General features: G+C 52.6%; 10 protein-coding genes and 1 non-coding gene; 5 read left to right on the forward strand and 6 right to left on the reverse strand.

The window, feature by feature from the left end:
• Positions 1 to 329: 329 nt before the first annotated feature.
• RCC_03041 (uncharacterized protein) lies at positions 330 to 1,379 on the reverse strand (the record flags this gene model as incomplete). The annotated part of the gene is made up of 1 exon (XM_023768334.1): positions 330 to 1,379. The coding sequence occupies one exon, from the start codon at positions 1,377 to 1,379 to the stop codon at positions 330 to 332; it is 1,050 nt and encodes a 349-aa protein (XP_023624102.1).
• A 1,529-nt stretch (positions 1,380 to 2,908) lies between these two features.
• tRNA lies at positions 2,909 to 2,990 on the reverse strand. The gene has a single exon. It is a non-coding gene; the product is annotated as a tRNA-Leu (tRNA).
• Positions 2,991 to 3,197: 207 nt separating this feature from the next.
• RCC_03042 (uncharacterized protein) lies at positions 3,198 to 6,791 on the reverse strand (the record flags this gene model as incomplete). Its single annotated transcript, XM_023768335.1, has 1 exon — positions 3,198 to 6,791. The coding sequence occupies one exon, from the start codon at positions 6,789 to 6,791 to the stop codon at positions 3,198 to 3,200; it is 3,594 nt and encodes a 1,197-aa protein (XP_023624103.1).
• A 695-nt stretch (positions 6,792 to 7,486) lies between these two features.
• Positions 7,487 to 7,921, forward strand: RCC_03043 (probable DUF543 domain protein; the record flags this gene model as incomplete). XM_023768336.1 has 3 exons in its annotated part: positions 7,487 to 7,576; positions 7,646 to 7,798; positions 7,865 to 7,921. 3 exons carry the CDS (start codon positions 7,487 to 7,489, stop codon positions 7,919 to 7,921), a joined length of 300 nt encoding a protein of 99 aa, XP_023624104.1.
• A 670-nt stretch (positions 7,922 to 8,591) lies between these two features.
• RCC_03044 (probable nicotinamide mononucleotide adenylyltransferase) lies at positions 8,592 to 9,489 on the reverse strand (the record flags this gene model as incomplete). XM_023768337.1 has 2 exons in its annotated part: positions 8,592 to 8,879; positions 8,938 to 9,489. The coding sequence occupies 2 exons, from the start codon at positions 9,487 to 9,489 to the stop codon at positions 8,592 to 8,594; spliced, it is 840 nt and encodes a 279-aa protein (XP_023624105.1).
• Positions 9,490 to 10,330: 841 nt separating this feature from the next.
• On the forward strand, positions 10,331 to 11,926 carry RCC_03045 (related to GLO1-glyoxalase I; the record flags this gene model as incomplete). XM_023768338.1 has 9 exons in its annotated part: positions 10,331 to 10,368; positions 10,483 to 10,663; positions 10,714 to 10,717; positions 10,793 to 10,976; positions 11,033 to 11,315; positions 11,438 to 11,516; positions 11,575 to 11,586; positions 11,690 to 11,812; positions 11,868 to 11,926. 9 exons carry the CDS (start codon positions 10,331 to 10,333, stop codon positions 11,924 to 11,926), a joined length of 963 nt encoding a protein of 320 aa, XP_023624106.1.
• Positions 11,927 to 12,438: 512 nt separating this feature from the next.
• RCC_03046 (related to isotrichodermin C-15 hydroxylase (cytochrome P-450 monooxygenase CYP65A1)) lies at positions 12,439 to 14,454 on the reverse strand (the record flags this gene model as incomplete). XM_023768339.1 has 6 exons in its annotated part: positions 12,439 to 12,647; positions 12,705 to 13,141; positions 13,268 to 13,480; positions 13,536 to 13,626; positions 13,691 to 14,041; positions 14,103 to 14,454. 6 exons carry the CDS (start codon positions 14,452 to 14,454, stop codon positions 12,439 to 12,441), a joined length of 1,653 nt encoding a protein of 550 aa, XP_023624107.1.
• Positions 14,455 to 15,275: 821 nt separating this feature from the next.
• RCC_03047 (uncharacterized protein) lies at positions 15,276 to 18,389 on the forward strand (the record flags this gene model as incomplete). Its single annotated transcript, XM_023768340.1, has 1 exon — positions 15,276 to 18,389. The coding sequence occupies one exon, from the start codon at positions 15,276 to 15,278 to the stop codon at positions 18,387 to 18,389; it is 3,114 nt and encodes a 1,037-aa protein (XP_023624108.1).
• A 104-nt stretch (positions 18,390 to 18,493) lies between these two features.
• On the reverse strand, positions 18,494 to 20,341 carry RCC_03049 (related to transcription factor pap1; the record flags this gene model as incomplete). XM_023768341.1 has 6 exons in its annotated part: positions 18,494 to 18,614; positions 18,671 to 19,072; positions 19,233 to 19,640; positions 19,689 to 19,776; positions 19,825 to 19,911; positions 20,263 to 20,341. The coding sequence occupies 6 exons, from the start codon at positions 20,339 to 20,341 to the stop codon at positions 18,494 to 18,496; spliced, it is 1,185 nt and encodes a 394-aa protein (XP_023624109.1).
• A 1,065-nt stretch (positions 20,342 to 21,406) lies between these two features.
• Positions 21,407 to 22,406, forward strand: RCC_03050 (related to 1-acyl-sn-glycerol-3-phosphate acyltransferase delta; the record flags this gene model as incomplete). XM_023768342.1 has 2 exons in its annotated part: positions 21,407 to 21,899; positions 21,973 to 22,406. The coding sequence occupies 2 exons, from the start codon at positions 21,407 to 21,409 to the stop codon at positions 22,404 to 22,406; spliced, it is 927 nt and encodes a 308-aa protein (XP_023624110.1).
• An 872-nt stretch (positions 22,407 to 23,278) lies between these two features.
• Positions 23,279 to 24,685, forward strand: RCC_03051 (related to cytochrome P450 family protein; the record flags this gene model as incomplete). XM_023768343.1 has 2 exons in its annotated part: positions 23,279 to 23,508; positions 23,560 to 24,685. 2 exons carry the CDS (start codon positions 23,279 to 23,281, stop codon positions 24,683 to 24,685), a joined length of 1,356 nt encoding a protein of 451 aa, XP_023624111.1.
• Between the last annotated feature and the right edge of the window lie 252 nt (positions 24,686 to 24,937).

A 24,937-nucleotide genomic window follows, 5' to 3' on the forward strand; every position in this document is an offset into this window, starting at 1 on the left:
CCACCTGCGTGGTTCATCCTGCACAACGGACTCCGTATTAGACGATTACAGCTAACCGAGTGAACCAACAGAACAGACAAACAAGTCTGCCATGTCGAGACGTCACTTCGATGGTATGATGAGTGAGTGAGGTGCATCGAGAGAGCTATGAATTGGTAGAAGACTACTTATATTCACGTGCGGACGGCTCCAGTTCGCCAATGTGTCGATTCAGCTTCCGCTGCGGAGCTCTGCAAAGCGGTGCTGCACTACACCCACCGGGTAGTGCATCGCGATGAGCCAGTACACTGAATTAAATCGCCCCAGCCAAAGAGAGGACCTCCTGTCTCCTAGGATTCCATGCAACCAAGACGGCCACAGATCCGGTAGTACATCTCTGAGAGCAGATTTTCATCTGCCGCTGCCCATACCAGCCAAATTTGGACGAGGGGTTTGTTGTCATCAATCGTCACATTCGCAATGATTACAACCGCGCCCGCATCGACGTCTTCTCGAAGCAGGTCATCCACATCTTCCGACCGTCCCACATAGCTGAACGAGCCAGTCTGAGCAAAGCGCAGTTGCTGCTCCTTCCAGAAATAGCGGGATAGGAGACAGATGGGCATGGATCCTGTCATTCGAGGATTGAGATCAATGACGTACTGTCTTCCGACCTCATCAACCAGCACATCAATGCCAATCCAGCCCACGAATTCTATCGGCAGGGCTTCGATGGTCTGGGCCGTGATGCAGCAAAGCGACGCGCGAAGGTCGTCCTGCTCGGCGTAGTCAATGATGGCGCCCGACCCTGTTCCGTCCCCGGTGAACATTTGCCATGTGACGGCAATGATCAGCGGTTGATCGCCTCTCAGATCGGGCGAAACGAAGCACTGGACGCAGTAATTGTGCTTTGCCTTCACGTACGACGATACTTGTATCTCGTCGCCCCCTCGAAGTCTGAAGCGCTCCACGCTGGCGAGCATCTCTTTGCGCTGCTTYGATGAAGTCACGAGGAACGTCCCGTAAGAGCTACTCGCCTGAGGGAACTTRACTACGAACGGAAGCTCTTTGGTTTCAAGGCGTCGAAGGTACTCTCCGTGCAAGCTGAGCATTTCCAATGTCGGCGTAGGGATGTTGTTCTGGCAGAGAAAGCGTTTGGACTCGAGGCGAAAGGCCAGACTCGGGTCGACAACGCACTCTAGTCCGTCCATCCATTCGCAAGGGTACGCGAAGACCAGCTTACGCTGGTCCGTGATGGATTCGAGTTGCTGCTTTGCTTTTGCAAGACCCTGGTCGAGATCGATGAATCGTGCTTGTGGTCGCTGCTCCGGTGGCAAACGACCCCAGGGATGATTGAGGTCGCTGGAGTTTGCAGAAGAGCGGAACAGTATGACCTCCATGTTGCCGAGGACGAATGCACCCTTCATCGGCCAAAACTCGAGCTCAGAGCGACAGAACCGTTCTCGTTCTGCGATCGTGGACCCATACGCGAGTGGATCTTCATCCTGTGCAAAGCAGGACTCACGCGGCCAGTGAGGATGAATATCGATGTGTGCCCAAGGATGGTGAGTGCTCCCAATCATTCGACCATTGACTCCCGCCTTGCGGAAAAGATCGGCCAAGGTGTAGTCAAGATGAAGCATTGAAGTCATGGTGTATCCTTCAGCAACTGCGACTCTGTGTACCAAGGGCGGGACGGTTTTCGGACAAGAACAATGTTTCATGCTGGGGAGGATGGCATTATTTACAACCTCAACAAGCCTGGGTCTGCCAATGCGTGATTCTCGCTGCAGGGACGGAATCCAGTCCTGTCATCCAGGAACGTGCGGCTCTAGCTGCATAGACGCTCCCCGTCGATGTCTTCCAAGGATGGATGGCTTTAGCTGCATGGACTGCGCCCAATCCCAAAAGGTCTCCCAAAATGAGAAACATCGTCCCCTTCGTACATACTTGGGAGCTAAGCACGCCATTGCTGTCTGAGGGCGTAGTGCGGATGGACTCCGCGCGTCAACAAGACGCATTGCCGAACGCAGGACATGTGGTGTGTGCAAGAACCACAGAAATTCTCCTGGAAGGAGTACCTTATTTGCAACCAAATTCTGGGTTTTGATGGAGGTTCTCGGTGAGTGTAGGAACTTCCGATGCAAGGAGAAAGCTGTTCGTATACAGTCATAGTCCCGAACTAAAGCTATGCCAGAGTGAGATGTATTAACATAGCACGACGGAGCTCCATGGGCATGGAGACAAACTGGCGTCTCCAATGACACATACCGCCACAGGCCCGAGCACAGCTCGAATACCCATGCCCAGAACATCGGAGCCTTTTTCAGCATGGAGGTCAGAGATGTTCCAATGGAGCTTCAAACCATACTCGAAAAGGAGAATGCAGCTCGACAGTCAAAAGGCATGAGACGGGCGGGGCGGCTCTTCCACCGGATGTGTTGTATACCGTACTTCCTACAGCTGCAAGCACAAGCACAGTGATCCTGACATGAGGTAATTTAAATTGAAAACGTGAACAAGGTAGAGCGGAACAAAATCGCCGCACGCCGATAAAAAGAAATAGACAGTGCTAAAACGAAATAGATGGTGCTGAAAGGAAGTAGGTTGTGCTAAAATGATGTAGACGATGCTAAAAAGATGTAGACGATGCTAAAAAGATGTAGACGATGCTAAAAAGATGTAGACGATGCTAAAAAGATGTAGACGATGCTAAAAAGGTGTAGACGATGCTAAAAAGATGTAGACGATGCTAAAAAGATGTAGACGATGCTAAAAAGGTGTAGACGATGCTAAAAAGGTGTAGACGATGCTAAAAAGGTGTAGACGATGCTAAAAAGGTGTAGACGGTGCTAAAAAGGTGTAGACGGTGCTAAAAAGATGTAGACGGTGCTAAAAAGATGTAGACGACGCTAAAAAAAATAGATGATGCTGCGGACGCGGTTTGAACGCGCGCGGATTGCTCCACTGGTGCTTAAAACCAGCGCCTTAGACCACTCGGCCACCGCAGCTGTGAGAATATTCTGGGTAGAACTGGTACCAGGCAAACTTGAACGTATATAATCACGTTTTGCAAAGGTCAAGACCTTTAGGAAGAAGCGCTGGCCAGTGGCCGTCGATGTTACTGCTACCTTACCTACGTGGCTGGCTGGCTCAGGGACTCGCTCTCCTATCGACTCCTATATAGATACATCTATCGTCCCACTCGTACTAAACTCTCAAACACCCTCCCACTTCCCAAACCGCTTCCAATCTTCATACACAGACCTCAAGACAGCCCTCTCGCTGTTACTAGCCGCAGAGCTTAGCACTTTGACCCCATCCTCATTGTACGCTTCCATGGCCTCAATCATAGCGTACAGACCAGGAAGAAGCGCTTCCCGAACACACTCTCCCAAAGAACCCGTCAGAACGCAACTGCAGTAAAAGTGAAGGAGGTATTGTGCAAATTGTCCAGCATGCGCTTGGGCCTTTTTGGCTTCGTCCACGAGTTCCGAAGGTTTGCCTCCTTTTCTGTATCGCAGAGCTGGAGGGTTGCAGAACGATTCCAGTAGCTTGGCTAAAGATCTCGCTTGGTGGACTCCCGCTTTGCTGTCGCYGAAGAGGTGGGCGGTGAGCTGCTGCAGTGCACCAATAACGAGGTGGAAGCGACCCTGTAGGCGTGATCTGTGTTGTGCCAGGATCACTGTCAGGACTTGGCAGATGTCGAGGTAAATTGCGCCAACGTCTGCAGCGTGGCTTGATGAGAACATTTCTTGCAGACCTGAAAGAGTCTGTTCGATAGTGTGTTGGGTCGTCAGGAATGCTTTATCTTTGAATACTAGAGTCAGGGTCTGGAGAGCTGTTCGCCGGGCAGCCAGAGGTGTCTCGGAAGAGGTCGCTGCTTGTAGAGTGTGCGATACAATGTCCTTGGCAGAAGGTATAGCTTCGGCGTCTTCCCTTGTCAATGCTCTAATGACGGCTTGCTGGAGAAATGAGGATGACGACTTCGTTCGAGTGGTGATGGCTGTTAGCTTCCACTCAGCATCGGCCTGCTTGAAAGATTCCTCGTACGCTAGCAATACTGTGACGAGATCTCTAGGCTTCAGATCGCGCTGAAGGACATCTTCCGCTACTGCTGTGAGATTCTTCTTGCCAGGTGCGCGACGACAGAGCACCTGGAAACAGACTGCTAGAAGTCTTGACTGCAGTATTTGATCATCCAGAACGCGGGAAGGCGACGCGAGTTGGCTAGCCGACTTGTACAGCCGCTTCGTGTAATCTGCCGAGTCGATACCTGATAGCTCGATGAAGGAATTGGGCGCAGCTAGCAGTGCCTGTAAAGCCGAAATGGCACRAATTCCATGATCCCTTGTAAGCTGTGCTCCTTTATCGCCGGAAACCGACGAGCATTCTGCCAAGAGGGTATCCAGGTACAATTTGGCAGTCTTTGATGCTCTGTATACCAAGCGCTTCTTGATATCATCCTTGGCGCTGGTTTCTATCATCGTGATGGCGACTCTGATAAAAGCTAGCTGCCCATCGTAAGCAGTGAGCTTGCCGCTTTTTGCGCCTGCCTTTATGGCATCTTTTATGAGCTGCGAAAGTCCCACCAGAGTCGTTTGACTTTTCTGACTGTCCTGTGTGGCCAACAACGACTTAAGGATGCAGCGTGCTATCTGCTCCACGAGGTCCACATTTGCGAGCGGCTCGAGCTGTGAAGTATCATTGTCTGGATTGTCCGCCTTTACCCTAGGCAATTCGACAAGACTGGTGAGCTTCCAGATGGTTGAAGGATCTGTCAAAAGGAGGGYATTTTGGCAAGGCAGCGCCAACAGCTTCAGAAGCACAGCAAAGCGAGCCTGCAATCGCACTACTCCATCCGGGCCCTGCGGCACTTCGCGAAGTTGTGAGACCGAGTCCAGTATCTCAACGCGCTGTACCTGTTCGATCGAGAGCATATCCATACCCGCGAGTGTTGAGAGAAGCCGCAACTCATCTTCGCTGTCCTTCAGTTTTGCCAATAAGGTGGATACCACATCTTCGTAAATTCGCTGTTTGCTGGAGCCGCGAGAAGAGTCCAGCAGAGCCTCGATCGGAGTCGAAGTGCTATAGTCCTCAACCCCAGCATCGACCGTGAGAAGTGACGACGAGGATAGGAGCTCTTTGCATGCACTTGGCTTTAGAGAGGAGAGCAAGGCTTGCCGCCGGACGAGAACAGAAGCGGCGCCCACTTTGTGCTTGACAATGTGCTCCACGGCCTTTTCGCACTGACCGGCGCATCCATCTTCTCCTCCGTAGTGTTGGAAGCAGGCACATATACTGGCAACAAATCCTCTGGCTGCGCGTGCGGTATCCAAGGAGTGGCTGCGCGTCTCGTCAGTCCCTGATGACGAGCACTGAGCAAGCGCATGCTTCAATGCCTTGCTTGCAAGTAAGGCCACTCCTTCACGCTCAACAGCGGTACTATCGTCTTGTCTAGTAGCCCAGAAAGGGAACCAAAGCTGAAAGGCCCGCGTGAGCAAGCTCCAGTAGTGAGCACTCATCGCAATGGTAGACTTGAAGCCTTTAAGGCTAGCCAGGTCAATCGAATTGTGTAGAATGGCGTGCWGCTTGTCTTGTAGGCTCGAAATCAAGCCGTCACTTCGCGCGCCACTGAGCAGTGATTCAAGTAGTATGATGTTGGCAATAAGAGTAGACTCTACCTCTGCGTTGGTCAACTTCGACTCAGCTTCCAATGCCGCACTCACTGGCACAGAGAAGCGATCAATCTGGGCGATAATTTGTTCCGCCAACGCATACTCTTCCAGAATATCCGCAAAGGGCGCGCTCAGACTCTCCCATACACATGGCTGCTTTGTGCTCCGCGGCCGAAGAAGTTGCTTGTGCCACATATCCACGAAGACAAAAAGACTTCTTCCACGAGCATAAGCCTTCATGGTTGGAACTATGATATCATCTCTCCATAGAGTGGCCGGCGGGCTCGATTGGTGATCCGTATCCATACCGATTGCATCAAACAATTGCTCGGACAGACTCGTGTTGGTAAGGACATCAGGGTCGAGCTCGACGACTTTTGCGACCAAATGCCAGTCCACGTCCTTATTGCTGGCGCTTTCAGTAATTGCATGCTGTTTGATCAGGYCGGTGAGCGTATGAGCGGACAGTGCTGTATGTCCAGCTCCATTGCGTCGTACAATCTCCAACAGGTCGATGAGAATACGATTGATGAGTGGCCTGCCTTGGCTGGCGACACAGTCGCTAAGGGCAGCAAAGATAGCCTCAATCCACGGACGTTCTGCTAGACGATGCCGTGGTGTAGGTGTCGAAACAGATCGCATAGCTACATCGAGCACCAGCCAGAGCGAGTTTATCAAGGGGGTCCCAGACGTTCCGCTTTCAATCAGTTCCATCAGCGATGACAACCTTTCCTTGATCGCGGGCTGCAATAACATCTTTCGCTGGCCGGGTTGGAGACGCCGAGCCTGTTGCTCGTGCTTGCGACTGAACACCGTTCTAGCGGGAAGGATTGTATGTCTAGCCAGCAAAGATTCAAGGGCGTGTTCATAGCTTCTGGTGGGAGTCGGGACGGCGAGGTCATGTCCCCTCTTCCGCTTGGCGGATGTTGGGATGCTGGCATTGCGCAGCTGCGCAAGCAGCAGTAGGACCGGCGCCAAACAGTGTTTATTGAACGAAGTGTCGTCCTCCTCGGAGTGTTTCCGAAGTTCCCAAAGCTGTAAAGCTGGTTCCAGCAGTCCTTCTACGGCTATCACAGACGTTTCTCCTCCCTGGGAAAAGTTGTGGTAGACATGTCGATACCAGTCACCGCACATCATTGCCGYAGTATCGCCTTTCACGCTCAGCAATGACTTGATAGCAGCTCCATCCGCACCCTTTCTAAGCCCAAGCAAGAGTCCAAATAGCCGCGCGATTGCACGGATAGTAGCATCAGATACATCAGATGCTGCCCAGGTTTGTTGGATCGCCGGCAAAAGTCCATGTGACAAAACAGCGATCCTCTGTGCTGGTACCAGTCGCACTGTAGAAGCACAGAGAGTCCATGATGAGTCGTTCTTTCGCGCCTCGTCCGATGTTTTCAACTTTGTCATTAACCATTTCAAGATCATCTCGGCGCGAGCACGATTGTCGCATAGCTGCTTTGCTTCCTGCAGCTGCGAGGCCAGATCCGGGAGAGCATCCAAGGCCTTCAATCGGTCCAGGGAGGACGATGCGGATATATTAGGGGCGCCCATAATGTACAATCCTCCAAGTCGGGCGACTAGGGTGATATACTGTGATGTCGTAGAAGCTGCTGAACTTTTTTATCTCCAAAGCCGGCGTCCAACTTTCTGGTGAGCTTGGACCAGTGATCGGCGACAGCATCAGCAACAGCGACGACCTTGAAGCACCACCCTCTCTCTTTCCGCCAACCCATTGCTGCACTTCACCACCGCCATCCACGACCTTCGACACCTCCAAACTTTCCTTCGCCACGCCATCGAAGGTCCTCAGTTCTTGATCCCACACAATGGCCGACACGACCTCCTCCAATGCTGCTACGGTGCCTCCACCAAACCGCCCCAGTCGACCGCTCAGTGAAGCGCTTCTGAATGAGAAGGTGGGCACAAGACCGGCAATGGGCTTGGTAAATACTAGGAACGAAGCCATACTGATCGCTGCTCTGTAGTGGGACCACTGCCTCAGCACTCTGCTCATCAGGAGCACTCTCGGCGCGTCATTTGGTGTGATCTTCTCCGTACTGCTTTTCAAGCGAAGATCGTTCCCAGTGTGGGCCGGACTTGGGTTCGGTGCAGGAAGAGCGTGGGAGGAATGCGACAGCGTATGTTACTCGATCGCCAACACGAGGACACTGCGAACACACCCACGGCTAACACGTTGTTTGCAGAGCTTCAAGAGGGCCACAGCTCCCTCCAGAGACGGTCTCCGCACTCTCAGACCGTAATTGAAGACATCGGGAAACGGAAGGATTGGCTTCCATGAGCCACAGCCACAGTGAGGATGGTCATGTATTCTAAGGAGTTTGAACGATAGAGGAAAGCCTCAAAAGTCCTACCGTCTTGTACATACCCTAGGAGGTGAGGAGGGAGAATTCGCGGCGAGATATTGAAACTCAACTGAGAAACTGGTATCTACTTCACAAGACAGTCCGTCTCAGGCGCGAATTTCTGCTCTGGTCATGAAAGGCTCTTCAGTCGAACTACACACATCATCCTCGCAGGGCGAGACATCCTCAACGATTGCCGGTCAGTACAGCTAACGTGATAGAGACATATTCACCTTGGCTGCATCTTTCTGTGGACGAGCCGCGAGCTTTCTCGGAATGACTGTCTATGCCTTGCGCCGAGCTCAACATCACCTCAAGGCATTGACCAAATGCGGAATTTTGGAACGCGCGACGCTGCGCGAGACTTGAATCGTATAACTATTAACACAGTAGACTCGAGTTCATGCTTTCTCAAAGAAGCAGCCGCTTCCGGACGTTCCTTTGCAGGACAGCGCGCATCTTCATGCTATTTCCACGCCAATGTCGTAATTCGTCAACCCTGGGCTACCTCGCCGGATGCCTGTCATACTCCACATACGCCAGCCTTGAATCATTCACGTTTCCATCACTACTCCTGGGGCTTGCTAGAGCTGGCAATGGGTGCCACACCGCGAGATTCGCCGGCCTTGCGATCTTTCCCACCACTCACGGCGCCGTCATCGTCGTAAAGGTTGTGGTCCTCGATGTAATCGACAACCTGCTCCGGGACCAAGTAGCGAATGGACATGTCGCGCCGGCGAAAGAGTCTAATCTTGGTGGAGCTGATGTCGTTTTGCACCAGCTGCTGAATTACCCAGATGTTGTCTTTCCAAGCTTGTAATGCTGAAAGCGCCTCGTCCATGTCTGTGCCAGATCGCTGTGGGCTGGTCAGACAACTCTACTCGATCGCAAACAACGCATATAAGAACACTTACCTCCACAATGAACGCGCCATATTTACGCAGGATGTAATCGATATCCTTGGCCGCCCACACTCCAGGTGTGCTCATGGTCTGAATTAGATCTGCACCGGCCAGTAGAGCGATGTGGCACTTCTTCTTTCCATCCGGTGTGTCCACGCCTCCAAGCACCTCGTTTATCTCGTGATCAAAGTGATCAAGCACCTTGGCCGTCTCGAGATACTCGCTGTGTAGGGCCTCCCAGGGATCGACACTGATCCACGTGCTCTGCTGTACGGCGAGCGAGCACATGTTGATCCGATGTTCTGCCTTGACGAGGCCGGTCTTTTTATATGCGTCACCTACACATGATAGGTAGGCGCCGACGACCTCGAACTGGGTGTTGAATCGTGCGTAGTCGGCAGCCATTTCGAACATGCGCAGATGGAGGAAAGTGATGGGAGAGAAAGATCCACAGGCGATGAGGATCAACGGCGTGCGGCCCTCTGTGTATATCCGTCGTCGCAGTCGGCTCTGGGGGAATTCATATTGGTCGAGCGTCATGTCGCCGCGCACTTCGTCGGCCATTATGGATGATACTGTCGGAGTTGGCCGGGGTCTGGTGTTGAGAGGCAGAAGGCCTCGAAGGGTGAGAGTAGATTGTCGTGAGGGTGTATGAGTCGAAAAGTTCGCGCGACGGCAGTATCGGTGGTGGTCGCGGCAAGTGAGGTGGATGTGGATCGCGCGGACTCGTCGGACGCGGGCGGGTCGAAGCAAGAGGCGGGGTTGAAGTGCCGCCAGCGTGGCTGCCTCGTTCCAGGCAGCAAGTTATACAGAAATAAGGTAAGTGCCGAGTGTGAAGTTGGTTGGCGTTGTTGATGTCGATGTTGGTGAAATACTGCGGCAATCAATGGATTGTTTTCTCCCCGTGGTACAGTGTTTGTCATGCATGAACCACAAAGCAGGAACCAGAGGGACGAAGCGATGTCGCTTCCAGATTGTGGATCTCCAATACATGCACGTGCCCAAAGGCGGAAGGTCGTCTCATTCACTGCGGCGGCACTTTACCTACATGTCACATTCACTGGGTTTTTGTGCAACTCTCGCCGTGCATATGAATCGAATGAACAGACGCTAGAACGATCTGCTCCTCTCGGCCTGGCACCGAGACACACTACCCGTTTAGCAGGCCATCTTTCTATGACATGGGAGGGAGAATTGAAGAGGGGTGGCTTCGCTTCTACTTCTAGGGGAGAGGGGTGCTTCTTCAGACGTCATCGTTACTTCCATCAAAACAGAATTGAAGTCTTTCTCTCCATCCAATCCTCACCAGTCTACAACTGCTTGATATATGTTTTCGCCCCTGAAGCGTCTCAATTTGACCACCAAACACCTCTCTATAGCGAAGCACTACACCACAGCCGCCAAGATGACGGATCCCAGCTCCTACAAATTCAACCATACCATGTATTTCTAGCCATCCACCAAAGGCAATGATAGTGATACTAACAATGGCATAGGCTGAGGCAAGCCAAAATAGTCGAACAACGGCCGCCTCTCTTTTCGCTGACCTCCACTTAGGGTAAAAGACCCAAAGGCCAGTGTTGCGTTCTATGAGAAGCTCGGCATGTCTCAAGTCAACAAGTTCGAGTTCCCGGACAACAAGTTCGATTTATACTTCATGGCATACGATTCCCCAAAGTCTGCTTCTCATGGCAGCCACTGGACAGACCGTGAGGGCATCGTCGAGCTAACCCACAATGTCAGTTTTTCTGCTTTTGATAGGATGGAGCGTTGCTAATGATCCTGCAGTACGGTATCGCAAGCCTTGCTCATCGATTTACAAAATGAGATAGCCCCTCGTTGGGGAATTGGAACTAACGGATACCAGGAACTGAAAGCGACCCGAACTTCAAGGTCGCCAACGGCAACAAGGAGCCTGGCAAGGGCTTCGGCCACATCTGCATAAGCGTCGACAACATTCAAGCCGCTTGCCAACGTCTCGAGGACGCCGGGTACAAGTTCCAGAAGAAGCTCAAAGATGGCCGTATGCATCACATTGCCTTTGCTCTTGAGTAAGTTTATCTACCTCTCCAAGCAGTCAAATGCTGACTGCTCCTTTCCTATCTAGTCCAGACGAGTACTGGGTTGAGATTATCGCTCAGAACCCTGTCAACGAGACGGAGAACGTCAAGGAGACAGACGTCTCCACTTACCGCATGAACCACTCCATGATCCGAGTCAAGGACAAGGACGTCAGCCTCAAATTCTACGAGGACATCATGGGCATGACCTTCCTCCGCTCATCGGAGAATGAAGCCGCTGGATTCAACCTGTACTTCCTTGGCTATGGTGGCAAGCCAAAGAGCGACGACTCCGTCAATGGTGTTAATCCTGTGGCGAGCAGAGAAGGCGTAAGTAGATTTCAGAGCAGGTGGCTTGCGCGCATGGAAGCAGAGCCTAGTCCATACGACTCTCGCCTCCATTTCTCCATCGAAGAACATTGACGCAGCTAATGCTTTTACTTTACTTCCAGATTCTGGAATTGACCTGGAACTATGGCACTGAGAAAGAAGAGGGCAAGGTTTACCACGACGGTAATGCTGAGCCTCAAGGTAAGCCGAGCGACTGCAAGGAAGATAACTCGAACAACCGCTGACAGTAGGCTATTAGGATTTGGACACAGTAAGTACTCAAGGGCAGAAGTCATAGTGGTTGTCTCTCGGGCTACGCTATACCTCTGTCGGCATCGGAAACATCTCAGAAATCGCTAATCCTCGCTGTCCAGTCTGTGTATCTGTCGACGATCTAAACGCAGCTTGCCAGCGCTTCGAGGAGAAGGGCGTCTCGTGGAAGAAGCGATTGACAGATGGCCGAATGAAGAACGTGGCATTTGTGCTCGACCCAGACGGTATGTTGTTATAAATTTCGGCGAACGAGGGCATATGCTAATGTGTCTCGTATAGGCTACTGGATTGAGGTCATTCAGAACGAGAAATACAAGCCTGCTCCAGGCAACTACTAGCTTCGAACACTGGTCTATGTCTAGCAGTGTGTATAGCAGCCTACGGCACTAGTAACCTCGAAACGAACGAGCACCAGAGTGGTTGATGAAGGCGACAGAGACGATGGCGTTTTGGATCGTGCAGTCATCGAACAAAACATTGAGGCACAGCATTCTCACGCTCTCTTCACTCACCTCGATCCAATCTCAAGCGACACGTCCATCATGCTGCGGTACTCTGACTCGAGGGAGCCTTTGATGTGCCAAAAGGCCCTTTCCTGCTAAGAGGGTGATCAGGCGCAGGTACCCATCCCGCGCCATTTGCCAAGCTTTGTGCGGTCACAACATGCATAGTCAAGCAAAAGCTTAGCTTTGATCTTCTCTCTCATGCAGACCGCCTTCTTCGGCCATCACCTGATTTGATTTCGCAACTTTGAGACGGAACACGCGCTGGACATAGTACTTGTAATGCTGAAATGAGTGCTGTTTTCTGATTCTGCCGTGTCGCGAAAACTTCCAGCTGGCTGGCCGGTCTACCAACCCGGAACCTCCTTCAACGTGCACCAAAGACCTCCCTTGGGCTTCGCAGTGATGCCTCCCTTGATCTCAAGCTCTCCTCGGGAGAGGGGACTACCCTCTTCAAATGAGCTGTCGTATCTACCAACCCAAGCAGCCACTAGAGCGGCAAACTCTGCTTGAGCGAAACGTTGTCCGATACAGCTTCGTGGACCGTGAAGGAATGCTTGAAAGTGTCAGTGTGAAGCTGAATAGGCATGTAGAGGAGATGGGAACAACTTACTCAAAAAGGCGTAATTTGATTTGGCATTTCCGTTCTGGTTGGCTCGGGAGTCCTCGTTCAGCCATCTCTCGGGTCGGAACTCGTGCGCGTCATCGCCCCAGAGCTCCTTGGAAGTGTTGATCGCCCAAGGAGACAGGATCACAGTGGTTCCCTTCGGAATAACATGCTGGGCTATGACGGTATCCGTCGCTGCAACCCTCATTGTTAGACCTACAGGAGCCCATAACCGGAGGACTTCTGAGCAGAACGCCTGCAGATAGGAGCAGTCGTCGATGTCGTTGGGGGTAATGTCGTGATCGAGAGATGGGATCTTGGCGCGGACGGCTTCCCGAAGCTTATCTTGGATGTCTTTGTGCTTGCAGAGGAGGTAGATTGCCCAGATCATGGCAGTCGCTGTTGTTTCGTGGCCGGCCAGGAGAAACGTCATCATTTGCTGACTTTGAGAAGTTAGCAGAGTATTACAAATGCAAGAGTTTGGGTTTCATGAAGATTGTCCGTCTCGATCGTGGAGAGCCAGCAAAGGCCTCTTTCATAAGACTGCGATGACATCCTTTTGCACTCACACTAGATTCTCGTCCGTGAAGCCGCCGGAATTGAGGGCCACGGAGAGTATGTCAACCTCGCTAGCCTGACCTTTCTCCATGCGCTCCCTTTTCTTGGAGATCAGGTCTCGGCAGACTTGCTTGATGTAGTCGGTTGCATCTGTGAGCTCCTGGTTACGCTTCAGAGGCAAACGCTTCAGTAGCCAATTTGGTAAGAATAATCCAGCAACTTGTCTGCTTAACGTCAGAGTTCGCCATATGGAGCAACACCGGGCGAAGGAGCACTCACATAAACCGGCTTCCACGCCCTCCATCGAAAATGCTTTTGTAGATCTTATTGAGCTTGTTTGTTGGGTCTGCGAGGGAATTGAAATCTTGACCTGTTGAAACACACAACGATTAACACCACTCCCTGCTGCAGATTGACAGTCAAGAGGAACTCACCCATGCCACTCACACCGATGATGTCCAGAGTCGCTCTGGAAGTCCAGTCACCGACATCTATTGTGCCAGGTGCATGTTGCGGCACCGMATCTCCTATGCTTTCTTTCGAACCTCCATCTGTGGCGGTTGAAGCGACAGCAAGACAGTCCACAAGCTCACGAGCTTTCTGCCAGAAGATTGGATAGACATCCTTTACGTGGCGAAACGAAAAGGCGGGAGAAAGATTCCGCCTCTGTGTTTTGTGCTCCTCGCCTTCAGCAAGCAAAATGCCTATTCCGAGAATGCGGCCCAGTCCCTGCGCAAATGTTGGAGGCTTGGTAAAGTCATAATTCTTCGTTACGAGCACTTCGGCTGTGGCGGTGATGGGGTCAGTACTCCATTCAGAATGTAATGTCCGCCACACTGGACCTACCAAGTGCTGCTGGACTCGTTGGCATGACCCTCTGCATTCCCCAAACCGAGTAAGATATGAGACCATCATTCTTTACATTCTCGACCCAATCCCTCATAGGAACGCCCGATGGTTCGCGTAGGATACGTCTTGTCTGGCCCAGGAAGAATCCTCCATTGGGAGGCTGAGGAATCTTTCTGAGTGGCGAGAACAATCGAGGATATACCACGACATTGTAGAACGCAAGGGCGAAGAATTGAACCAGGAAGATGAGTATGGTTGCGGTGATGAAGCCGGGCGAGTAACGAGGCTCGTATTTGTTCAGACCAAAGGCTAGCAAGGATGAGCCGCCTAGTTTCTGGAGAGTCGACATGTTGGTGGTCGAGTTATGCCTTGCTGATGACCCAGACTCCAGTTCCTCTTATATGCGGAGTGGGTATTGCGTAGAGACGGTGTTGCCTGTTGCGAGTGACCGGCTTGGCTCAGGGATCAACTTGATGATGCTCACTCATCACAGGTTGGTTACAGAAGTATCGTACTGTTCTCGTATACCGTGTGTCTCCCGGCGTCGGGCAAAGTCAACTTTCCGCCTCCGACGCGGGCCAATGCTTCTCCGAGTCTCACACCTCATCCTCACCACCACGACAACACCGACACCAACATGAACATGTCTTCTCTTCTGTCTCTACACCATCATCGCTGATTCACCGGCTCTCGTCGCACCAGGAGGCTTCTCTCCACCCACCTGTTCCAGAATTAGCAACGAGCAGGCCCGGCGCGTAGAGAGCTAATGACAGCGCTAAGCGCCTGACAGCAAGACGTGTCGATTGGCTCTTCGATGCTCCATCAAGCATAACACTCTAACACGACCCATTTCATCCAGCGAACTGGTTCTCATCCATGGCAACTTGGACATCTCACGTCGTACTGAATGCACATACCATCATGAGCCATAGCGGTCCTGGGGGTTTCACTTCATTCTTCTGCCTACATTGAGGCATGTCTTCTCCTCACCTACACTCGCTTTCATTTGTCTGTCTCGCGTGCCAGTGCTCTTTCCTTCGTACGCGTGTTTCGCTTCTTCTTCTTCTTCTTTCTTCTTGCTTCCTTTCTTATTGCATTGCGGAAAAGCTGACCGACAGGCGCGGGCGCCGAGCTTCTTGAAAAACACCGACGACATTTACAGTGCAAAGAATGCACGCATTCACTTCTAGACGAAAGCAATCTCAGCGGAAGAGATCGCGGCCCTTTGGCAAATTGTCCATCAACACTCAGTGCACAAGTCCTGCCAAGACCTTCCCATACGAGTCCCGCGTGCAGGAGTTGAGCTTCGTCAGCTTCGAGGAGTCCAAGGCCCGCAAGAAAGCACATGCTCCTGTGCAGGATGAGACGGCTGCGGGAGCCAAAAGCGTGGCTTTTGGTCACGGTGCTCTCAAGAGAGGCACCGTCCATGGTCATGTTCGCACCGGAACTCTGGAGTTTGTAGAGTCTGACTCTGGTCCCCAGCACGCTCAAGACATGCTAAAGCTACCATCAAACACGCGCATAAACGGTCTTTGCTCTTCATGTCTTGACATTTCACCATCGGACCGTGCAATCACCATCGGCTGCGCCTTCTCGCCATCAACGGTGTCAAACTACACCAGAAGTCCCAACTCCGCGACATCAGCTGCCCGCTCGCCGCCCACCATCGTAGTGACGCCAGCGAAAAACAATTTCTCTCCGTCAGACCTGCCACACAACTACAGGGCTCATTCGGGGTACCGTCCCGMATCGAGTGTCTATTCGAGATACACAAACTGCGCTTCCCGGATAGTCGACCAAAGGGCGCCTCCTGTCCCGCCGCTCCCTCTATTCATCAACACAAGCAGTGACTACCAACACCTACGGTTGTCTACAGGGACGACTTTCGAAGAGGATCTCACGCCTGAGCGTAGCGATAGCGCTGCACGTAGTACTCGCCTGGCCCAGCCTTTGACGGCTGGTCTACCAACACCCAGGAGGAGTAAAGGATGGTGGAATGTCATCACCTCTCCCTTCTCCGCACGTTCCGGTCATGGCTCGTTTTGGAGGTCGCCCTCGCCGACCGACGACCGCATTCCTGTTCTTGATGATGCCGAGATGATGGCTGGCTCGAATCCTCATGCGGGCGTGATCTTTACAGTACGTTCCTCGGATGACAGAGCTTTGCGCACCGCCCCTGTCTCCGGACCACATTCTATGCCCTATGATGACTTCAGGCCCCTGCCATCGCGGTCCGAGACAGCACCAGGCGCTCTAGATGCCAATTCCTCGTCTGTGAACATCTACAGAATTCCCAGCCAAGGTGAGGCCGCGGCTTATTATGATCCCAGCCAAAATTTCACAGGGCTTCGTCCTGAACCGAATTCGTTCAGCGAGTCACCCGAGGACGATCTGCGGGGTTGGAGCCCTTCGAACAGTGTGTTCAAGACAGAACTCTACAGGGAATCGTTGGCTGAACACCAGCATGACAACGACAGTGATGGAATCGTGGCGGGTATCGTTCAGGATTCAGCTCTGACAGAGACCACGGCCAAAGTTACTCGCGCAGAGGACCCGGCTCGGGAGAAGTCAGGGCCACATGCGATACAGTTCTCAACACCATCCGAGGACGAGCTCAAAGGCGCTGAAATTCCCAAACCGCAGAGCAATCGCAGCTTCACACAGACCACTGGATTCTCAATGATGTCGCCTATGTCAGCAACGCCTGTCCTTCAAGACGCGCACTTGGCAAGGTTCGTCGGACCTCAATCATCCTTTGGCGAGCAAAAGACTGTGGACGTTGAGCGCACTCCGCTTCCTACAGGCCCTCCCGTGGTAGGTGCGATCATGGCCCATAATGAAGACTACCGGGGCGAGTGGTCAATCTTGCTCTCAGAGAAGACAATTGCGCAAGTGAAGCACACCAGGGAGAACTCTTACGGCTTAGGCATTTCCGATGGCGAGCGTGAGCTTTATCCCGAATCAGCCTACATCTCCGAGAAGCACCATTCATACACCGAGCAACGCGTCGCCCCTCGCGTTGAAAAGCAGAAGTCATCACGTCCTTGGTACCGCCGATTCTTCTGGTTCCTCGTCGCAGTCGCATCCGCAATACTCCTGCTCTTAGTCGTTCTCCTGGCGGTTTTGATCCCACGCAAGCACAACGTCGAAACGGCTGTCGAAGCTTCTTGGTACAATACGACAGGATTCCCTGCTCTCAGCATTGGTGTCATGACAGTGATACAACCGAATATGACGCAGATGCGGAGCTCTTGCGTCGCGCCTCCAGATCTTTGGACGTGTGGGGTTCCAGGTCTGGAAGAGACAAGTCTACCCAACTTCAGGCTTGAGATCATGTTCCGCGATGGGCTGGTGCCTAAAAACGAGACAGCAAGGAAAGCTGCGGAGACACGTCGACTTGCGCGAAAGAGTCTCTTCTCGTCATCAGCTTTGTCGCCTTCGGAAGGGGACCGGCTTTTCATGGGACGTACAACCGACAACYCCAGCGCGCCTTACAACGGAGAAGAGACACCATTCGACATCTCATTACTTAATGCAGCTGCACTACAAACTGCTTCATCTCTTCAAAAGCGAGACGGTAACTATACCTATCCGTATCCAAGCCCAGAAACCAAATCGTCGAACGCATCCACCAACGCCGCTGTCGACATACCTTCTCCAAACACAATGGGAAACGGCCAGCCGGCCGATGAAGTTCTGTACCCGCAAGTCACCGCCCAACCACTCCGCCTCTTCAATCGCGGGGCTGACACCGAACACTACGGCTTCTACACATACTTCGATCGCTCCATGTACCTCTCCGGAAGTCCCGTTTCGTCTACGGCAAACAGCACAGACATCACCAGCAACGTACCGCTAGCCAACGCATCTGCCGTTTGCACATTCTCTCAGACCCGATTACTGGTACAGATATGGACCAGGAGAGGCGCTGTAAATCCCCTTTCGACATCATCAAGCTCCACGCCGGGTGCGGGAGATTCAACGGCCAATGACATGTCTGCGCCTGGCTCTTTCCCTTACCCTGTGACTTTTAAGCTGGATCGACATGGTGGCGTCTCCGATAAGAAGGGGGTCTACTGCTATGGGATCGACAATTCCAAAGTCATCAGCAATGGGAAATTGTGGATTGAAGAGGATCGAGCGGCTGGCGGCTCTGTCTCGATCAATCCCGCGCAGATTCCGGGGAGTAACTCTACTACCGTACACAAAGGAGACGAGAGTAGCGACACAGGTATTGACGGCGGTAATGGAGGATGTAGCTGCCAATGGCAAAGTTGGTCGTGAAGCCATAAAAGTTCAAGATTTGATAAAAGTATACATCATGATTGCATTCACGCCGCCATGTCCTGTAGTCCTCAAAAAGAAAGCGCTAAAAGCGAAAAGCTGACTCAGTATACTGCAATTGAGTGTGCCTCGACAGCATGATTCATCGTGGAGATATTGTCCTTTTCCGCAAAAACCGAGAGGAGCGCGTCCTGGACCTCAAATTCCTCAACCAYGGCACCAAAGCTGCAATCGACAAATCAGTCGTCGCACAAGCATATGCCTCATTTGGGACTACTTACCCGTAACATCGGACCTTGGTCGACAGGCTCTGCTTGATACGCTCGACATCTTGGACATCAAGTTCCGCAACCCTGGGGTGGCGTAGGATCATCGACCACGCCATAATAGGAGTAATCTCGCCTTCACGGTCGTACACGTTCGCCGGCAAACGTGCGCTCAAGTCAAGCAGCTTCGCGAGCGCGCTCGGGTCGAGATCTGCAGGCATTTGGTGCGGKTATGGTTCTGCAGGTTTCTGCATCACATGAGAGAAGGGTGTGCCCGTGGCCATGAGAGCGTGCCCGGACGCATGCAGGTGCTCGCTATCATCGGGGTTCTCCATGGGATGGTGCGTTGGCTGGCCTTCTGGGTTGTGGGATCGTACCATGAGATACTGCATGTGATCCATGCAGGGTCGCTCGAGTCTGTGCAGAACGTGAGCGTCAGCTGATTCGTAATCTGACCGCTCGTGAGGCCTACCGAGGCGAGGTCGAGATAGTCGACTAGCCTTCGGTCGACTATCCCTGCGGAGGCGGCGATGGATATGGGTCGGGGATCTGCATTGGCCTGCCTTGGGAGTCATACGTCAAAACAAACTCAATTCCGACTTGGTCGTAGTCGAGCCTGCTGGATGGCAATTGAGCCATGTTGCGCATCCGATTCGCTGGTTGCATGCCCTGCGGTGGGCCCATTTGGTTGTGTGGAGCGCTTGGCGGTGGTGGGGAGAACCCAGTACTGTCTGAAGCACCACGGTAACTACCGGAGATGCTACCGCTGGAGCTTGGGCCGTAGGAGCTGTTCTCGCGTTGGAACTTGATGGGCGAGGATCCAAAGTCGTAAGATATGCCATGCTGAGAGAGGAGTTCTTTCAGCCGCCGGTTCTCATCAACAACGGCATCTCTCTCGCGGTTCGTTTGAGCGAAGACCTCTTTCAATCGAAGAACTTCCTGCTCCAGGGCTTTGATGTACATCTCCTTTCGCTCACGGTGGGTCCTGTCAAAGTCAGCGCAACTCATAGATCCCGTGTTTGACAATTCGAACCTTTGTGCTTGGCGATTGAGCTCCTGGCGCCTCGTCAAAGCTGGTTTGCTATCAGGCTTCGGACCACGGCGTTTAGCAGGTTGCCCATCTGTCGATTGTGAGTATACAAGAACATATTGACGTGGGCTTCGCGTACCCTTGGTCTGCTTCTTGTCGGGATTGAGATTCTTGAAGAAGCTCAGATTACCCAAGGGACTTCTCTCGCTGGGCGTCGGGTTGATGTCTAAATGCACGCCACCACGACCGGCGACAAGGAGCTCGACAGAACAGACATAGCCAGTCAGCCGGGCTTTGAAAGCCTTTCAAAGGCGCCTGTAACTGCATGCCTGCCCTAACGGAGCTCAATGTCGCAGGTGCAGAAGCTATATGTCAGCATGCGCATATATTTCTGTCCGCGGCAACGATTGATGGAATCATTGAGTCACGCTCTGGCGATGAGGATCAAGGAAGATTACAGCCTCTGTGCTAAAGGCGACGGCAGCAAAAACTACGGCAGGGGAGAATCTTTCATTCTCTCGTGACGATCGAAAGTTGGGAGGCATGGAACGATTGGGCTTTGCTCAGCTGAACTCACCATATCCCATATCGTGATTCATCCCGTCCATCTGCACCTGGCAGTGCGGAACTGAGTGAGGTCCTGAAAAGGTCGTCATCGTTGCCAGTTCAGTCCGGTAATGTCAAGATGCTATTTGAGAATGTCGCCGTTAGTTGCGTGCTGGAAGTGGAGCTGCCTGCAGCAATGGAAATGGCCGGGGAAATTGGAAGATGTTTGTGTCTGGACGATGACGGGCAAGCAATGACCTGGTTGGAAATAAGATGCTTCAAGCCATCTCTACAACAATGTGGAGATATCAAATCTTCACGTTCACCAGACAGGGCCAAAGGTTACTCGGCTAACGGTGGCATGGGACAGGTGACAGCAGGAGAGGATGAAGCAACGGTGCAGAAGCGAATGAAGATGCTGACCTCGGTGGTACGCAACAGTGAAACGGATGATCTGTCGCGGAGAGCTGGCACAAGAGGCGTGCTGTGGCCGATGGCACTGTCGCAGGCCAATTTGGAATGGAGACGTGCACCAGACACGTTTGCTGAGCAATGCGAGATAGCGCGAGTTGCACGAGGCAAGCAGGGTGATCTGTCGATGTGATGGGATGGAAATGGAAGGGCGAATCGTGGTCAGGTCAACGTCTCGGCGGGAAGCCAGGCTCGTGATGATGTTGAGGGGGGAAATGGTTGACTGCTCCTGTCGTCTTCGTTGCACAGCGCGAATATGTCATGCGGCGAGCGGGTGGTCTGAAATGTTTCGCTAGTCTGGAAACCCAGAAGATCCAATGCAGCTTCGCGCCAATTCTTCCCAGGTCCAGACCGAGACCGGCAAAGACGGCGAGCGTGGCAGCTTTGGGTGGTCGGGAGCTGGCGTCCCCCAGGCCCGGCGACGATGCTAGCACGACAGGAACGCCTCGAAACTGCGTCTGGCGAGTCGGAGGGCTGTAGGTGGTTGTAGCACGCCTTGCAAGTTGTGGAGGAGACCTCAGAGAGGTTCACAGATGTTGCACGAGAGTGATCGGCAAGAGTGGGTCCGGCTTTCACCGTGTGGGTTGGTGGGCTCCGCTCCTGATCCCTGCTCTTTCTCATCCAATGTCAGCCCTGGAGCCTGCCCAGGTGGCCTCGCCTGATTTTCCCTGCAACAACAGGACGAGACGCGCCCAAAAGGAAGAATGTGGCTCTGGTGCGTGGTGCTGACCGTTCGGTCCACGGCATTCACACTGCCTTGGCTGGCTCACCTGTTCGCGGCCGATGTCCTTTTGTCCGCCCTGCTGCCACTTTCCGCTGTCGCTCCCGATCTGGCGTACAACGCCTCCTCGGCCATTGCCGCTTCGGTATGGCACGGCATCCAACTCATCTTCACGCGCATCAACCGCGCCAAGATCGTGGTCTCAGGCGTGGGCAGGCTGCCGCGCGGCGAGAGTGCCATTGTCGTGGCGAACCATGTGGAATGGGCCGACTTCTACATGATCCAGGAGCTCGCCATCAAGTGTGGGATGCTGAGCAGGTGCCGCTGGTTCGCGAAGCAGCAACTCAAATGGGTCCCGTTTCTCGGCTGGGGCCTGTGGGCCATGGGGTTCCCGCTCGTGAGCAGGCGCTGGACTGAGGATCAGCGTGAGATGGACCGAGTCTTTCACGGTATCTTGGAGAGGAAATGGCCTACCTGTAAGTCACAACCGCTCATGATGATAGCGTAGTAGTCTCGCGAGAATCGGTTGGTTACTAATCAATTCCACAGGGCTCATAGCTTACAGCGAAGCTACACGATACACGGCCTCCAAGAGACAAGAAGCGGAGATTTGGTGTCGCGAAAATCAGAAGACTTTGGGCGATCACCTTCTTTTCCCGCGCAAAAAAGGCTTTGTTGCATCTGTCCAGAAACTACGCCGGGCGCCTCACATGAAAGCTGTCTACGATGTGACCATAGCTTATGGCAAGGGCACCATCTTTCAAACGTCACCTCCTTCTTTCTGGCAAACGCTATCTCAACCTCGCCTAGATCGAAAGTGGCAATTCTATGTCCACGTCGATCGTTTCGAGCTAAGTCAACTGCCGCAGACCGACGATGACATGGCGCAATGGCTTGAGTCGAGATGGGTCGAAAAAGGACGGCGACTTGAAAGCTTGAGACAACTCATGCTTGAAGGCTCGCCTTGGGAGGCCGATTCGTAGCTCCCCTGAGCTGACCCTGTCGTTGACAAGAGTGAGTACCACTTGAGCGGAGCTTCGTCAGGACGTCACGAACCTTTCCGTCTTGACGGTCGATGATACTGCTGGGTCGCACCGGAAGGCACTGCCCGGAGATTGAMTGTGCCTAACCATTGGTAGGTGAACCGCCAAGAGCAAAAAGGTCGCTTTGGCAGTGCCAAGAGACCTTGCCTGCAAGCCGACGAGAAGGTTTGCTCGACTGCGTGCTGTATTCCTAGGAGGTAGGCATTGACAACATGTCCGTTCTCGCTGGCGGCATCTTTAATGTAACTGTTTAATATCCAAGACTCGCTATTCCAGATATCACAAGAGTTGCTGAGGTAGAGCGTATGAGCAATTGGCTACATAAGCGAGCGCTATCGCAGAGACCACGGTATGAAACGCCCTCCTTGCGGATCTCGTTAACAGCGTCCCGTTTAGGCGAGTCTTCGCTTGTACGCATACGCGAACCGGCTGAGACGCGGCAGAGCGATCCCCACCAATCATGGCTAACGTTTGGCCAATGTGCACCGAGTGCAAGGTCTTGAAGAGAAGAACTGGCTTTCCGAGAACTTCTATACACAGAAGTTTAACAGTTCCTAGGACAGCTTTGCTCAAAACTTGAGGCTTCAGCCGCATGCATTCAGAAAATGTACATAATTGGTAGCATCGGCACCTCATATATCAGCTTAGCTTTGGTTTGCTATGTTGTTTGGAGACTGCTTCGCTACGTCTGGCAGGCCTATCAATTTGGTCGATTCAAGAAAGCCCATGCCACCGCTGAACCTCGAAACCTATCTGGCGTATGGCCGCTGTCACTTCTGGACGGGTGGATACGACTACGCCGAATCATCAATATGAGGAAAGCACGGGAAGACTTACTGGACGACATTTTTGGCGACGATGTTAGGATTGCGAGTACTACTCAACGGACACAGTTTGAGGGTACCACCTCGCTGTTGACGGTCGAGCCTGCGAATGTACAAGCCATGCTTGCTACGCAATTCAAGGACTTTGAGCTAGGCGCGATGAGAATCAATCAGTTCTATCCACTTCTTGGGTCGAGTATCTTTACCAGTGATGGCAGGTAAGTTGTAGTTTCACCCGAGTGTGAGACGACGCATGCTGAATCTGGTAGGTTTTGGGAACATTCCCGAGCATTGTTCAGACCTCAATTCAATCGTGAAAGTCTCAATGATTTGGAAGGTACCGAGGACGCGGTTCGAGATCTCATCGATGCCATATCTGCGGGAATGGATGGCTTTCAAGAAGTCGAGCTGCTTCCTCTGCTACAGAATTTCACCCTCGATACTGCCACCAGTTTCCTGTTCGGAGAGTCTGTCAAGTCACAGCGATGTTCTCTGGATGAAGCTGATGGCCTTCAAGGGTCGAAACAGTTCCGGGAAGACTTCGAATTCGTAAACAAAACTCTTCTCAATCGTATACGTCTACAAAGCGCCTACTGGTTAGCAGACGGTAGGCGATTCCGCAAAGCCGTGGCAAGAATCCGGGCATTCACCGAACAATTCGTGGAAAAGGCACTCAATGCTTCCCAACCTGGCAAAGTTACGAGCAAGAAGTACAATCTCCTATCCGCTCTGGCTACTCAATGTCAAGACCGCGAAGAACTCCAGAATCAAAGTCTGGCCGTCCTGCTCGCTGGGCGTGATTCCACAGCGGCGCTTCTGGGATGGGCCTTCACGCGACTAGCATTACATTCAGAAATCTTCCACGACCTACGACGTGCCATTCTGAACGATTTCAACACACAGAAGAGTATTACAGCAACTGCATTGAAGAGCTGCCGGCCTCTGCAGCATTTCTTCAATGAAGTCCTACGATTACATCCCGTTGTACCAATCAACAATCGCCAAGCCGTGAGAGACACAACGCTACCTCGAGGAGGAGGTCCTGATGAGACTATGCCAATTGCTATCAAGAAGGGGCAAGTCGTCACATTTAGTGTCTACCTCATGCACCGACGGGTGGATCTATGGGGTGAAGATGCATTGAGCTTTAGACCTGAACGCTGGGCACAGAGGATCCCTTCGTGGCAATTCCTTCCTTTCAGTGGTGGCCCAAGAGTGTGTATTGGACAACAATTCGCTCTGATCGAAGCTAGCTACATCCTTGTCAGGATGCTGCAGCAGTATGACGCTATTGAGCCGGTTGATCGCACAGATATGGCGGCTTTGAAGAAGGGGCTGGGTCTTACCATGTGGCCAGCCGACAGTGTAAATGTGAGAATGCATAGAGCGAGATGAGGGTGACTACAAATTTTAGAGGTGAAAATTGGACATTCCAGGTCAGATCTCTTGGGGTATACAGAGCAGGTTTACTAGCTAGCTGTTGGGAGAGTTGGGCTCGCGTGAGCTTCATAATTCGTCATTGTCGTAGAGGCTGCCATTCCCATCTGGACGCTCTGTCGTTCAATGTGTTGTCAGTCTTGCGGACAATGCTTCCACCGGTCACATGCATTGAGGGATCGACAGTCCTGCCGCAAAGGACTCCGTTGG

The sequence above is a fragment of the Ramularia collo-cygni genome, assembly GCF_900074925.1.
Source record: "Ramularia collo-cygni strain URUG2 genome assembly, contig: RCC_scaffold03, whole genome shotgun sequence".
Lineage (NCBI taxonomy): Eukaryota > Fungi > Ascomycota > Dothideomycetes > Mycosphaerellales > Mycosphaerellaceae > Ramularia > Ramularia collo-cygni.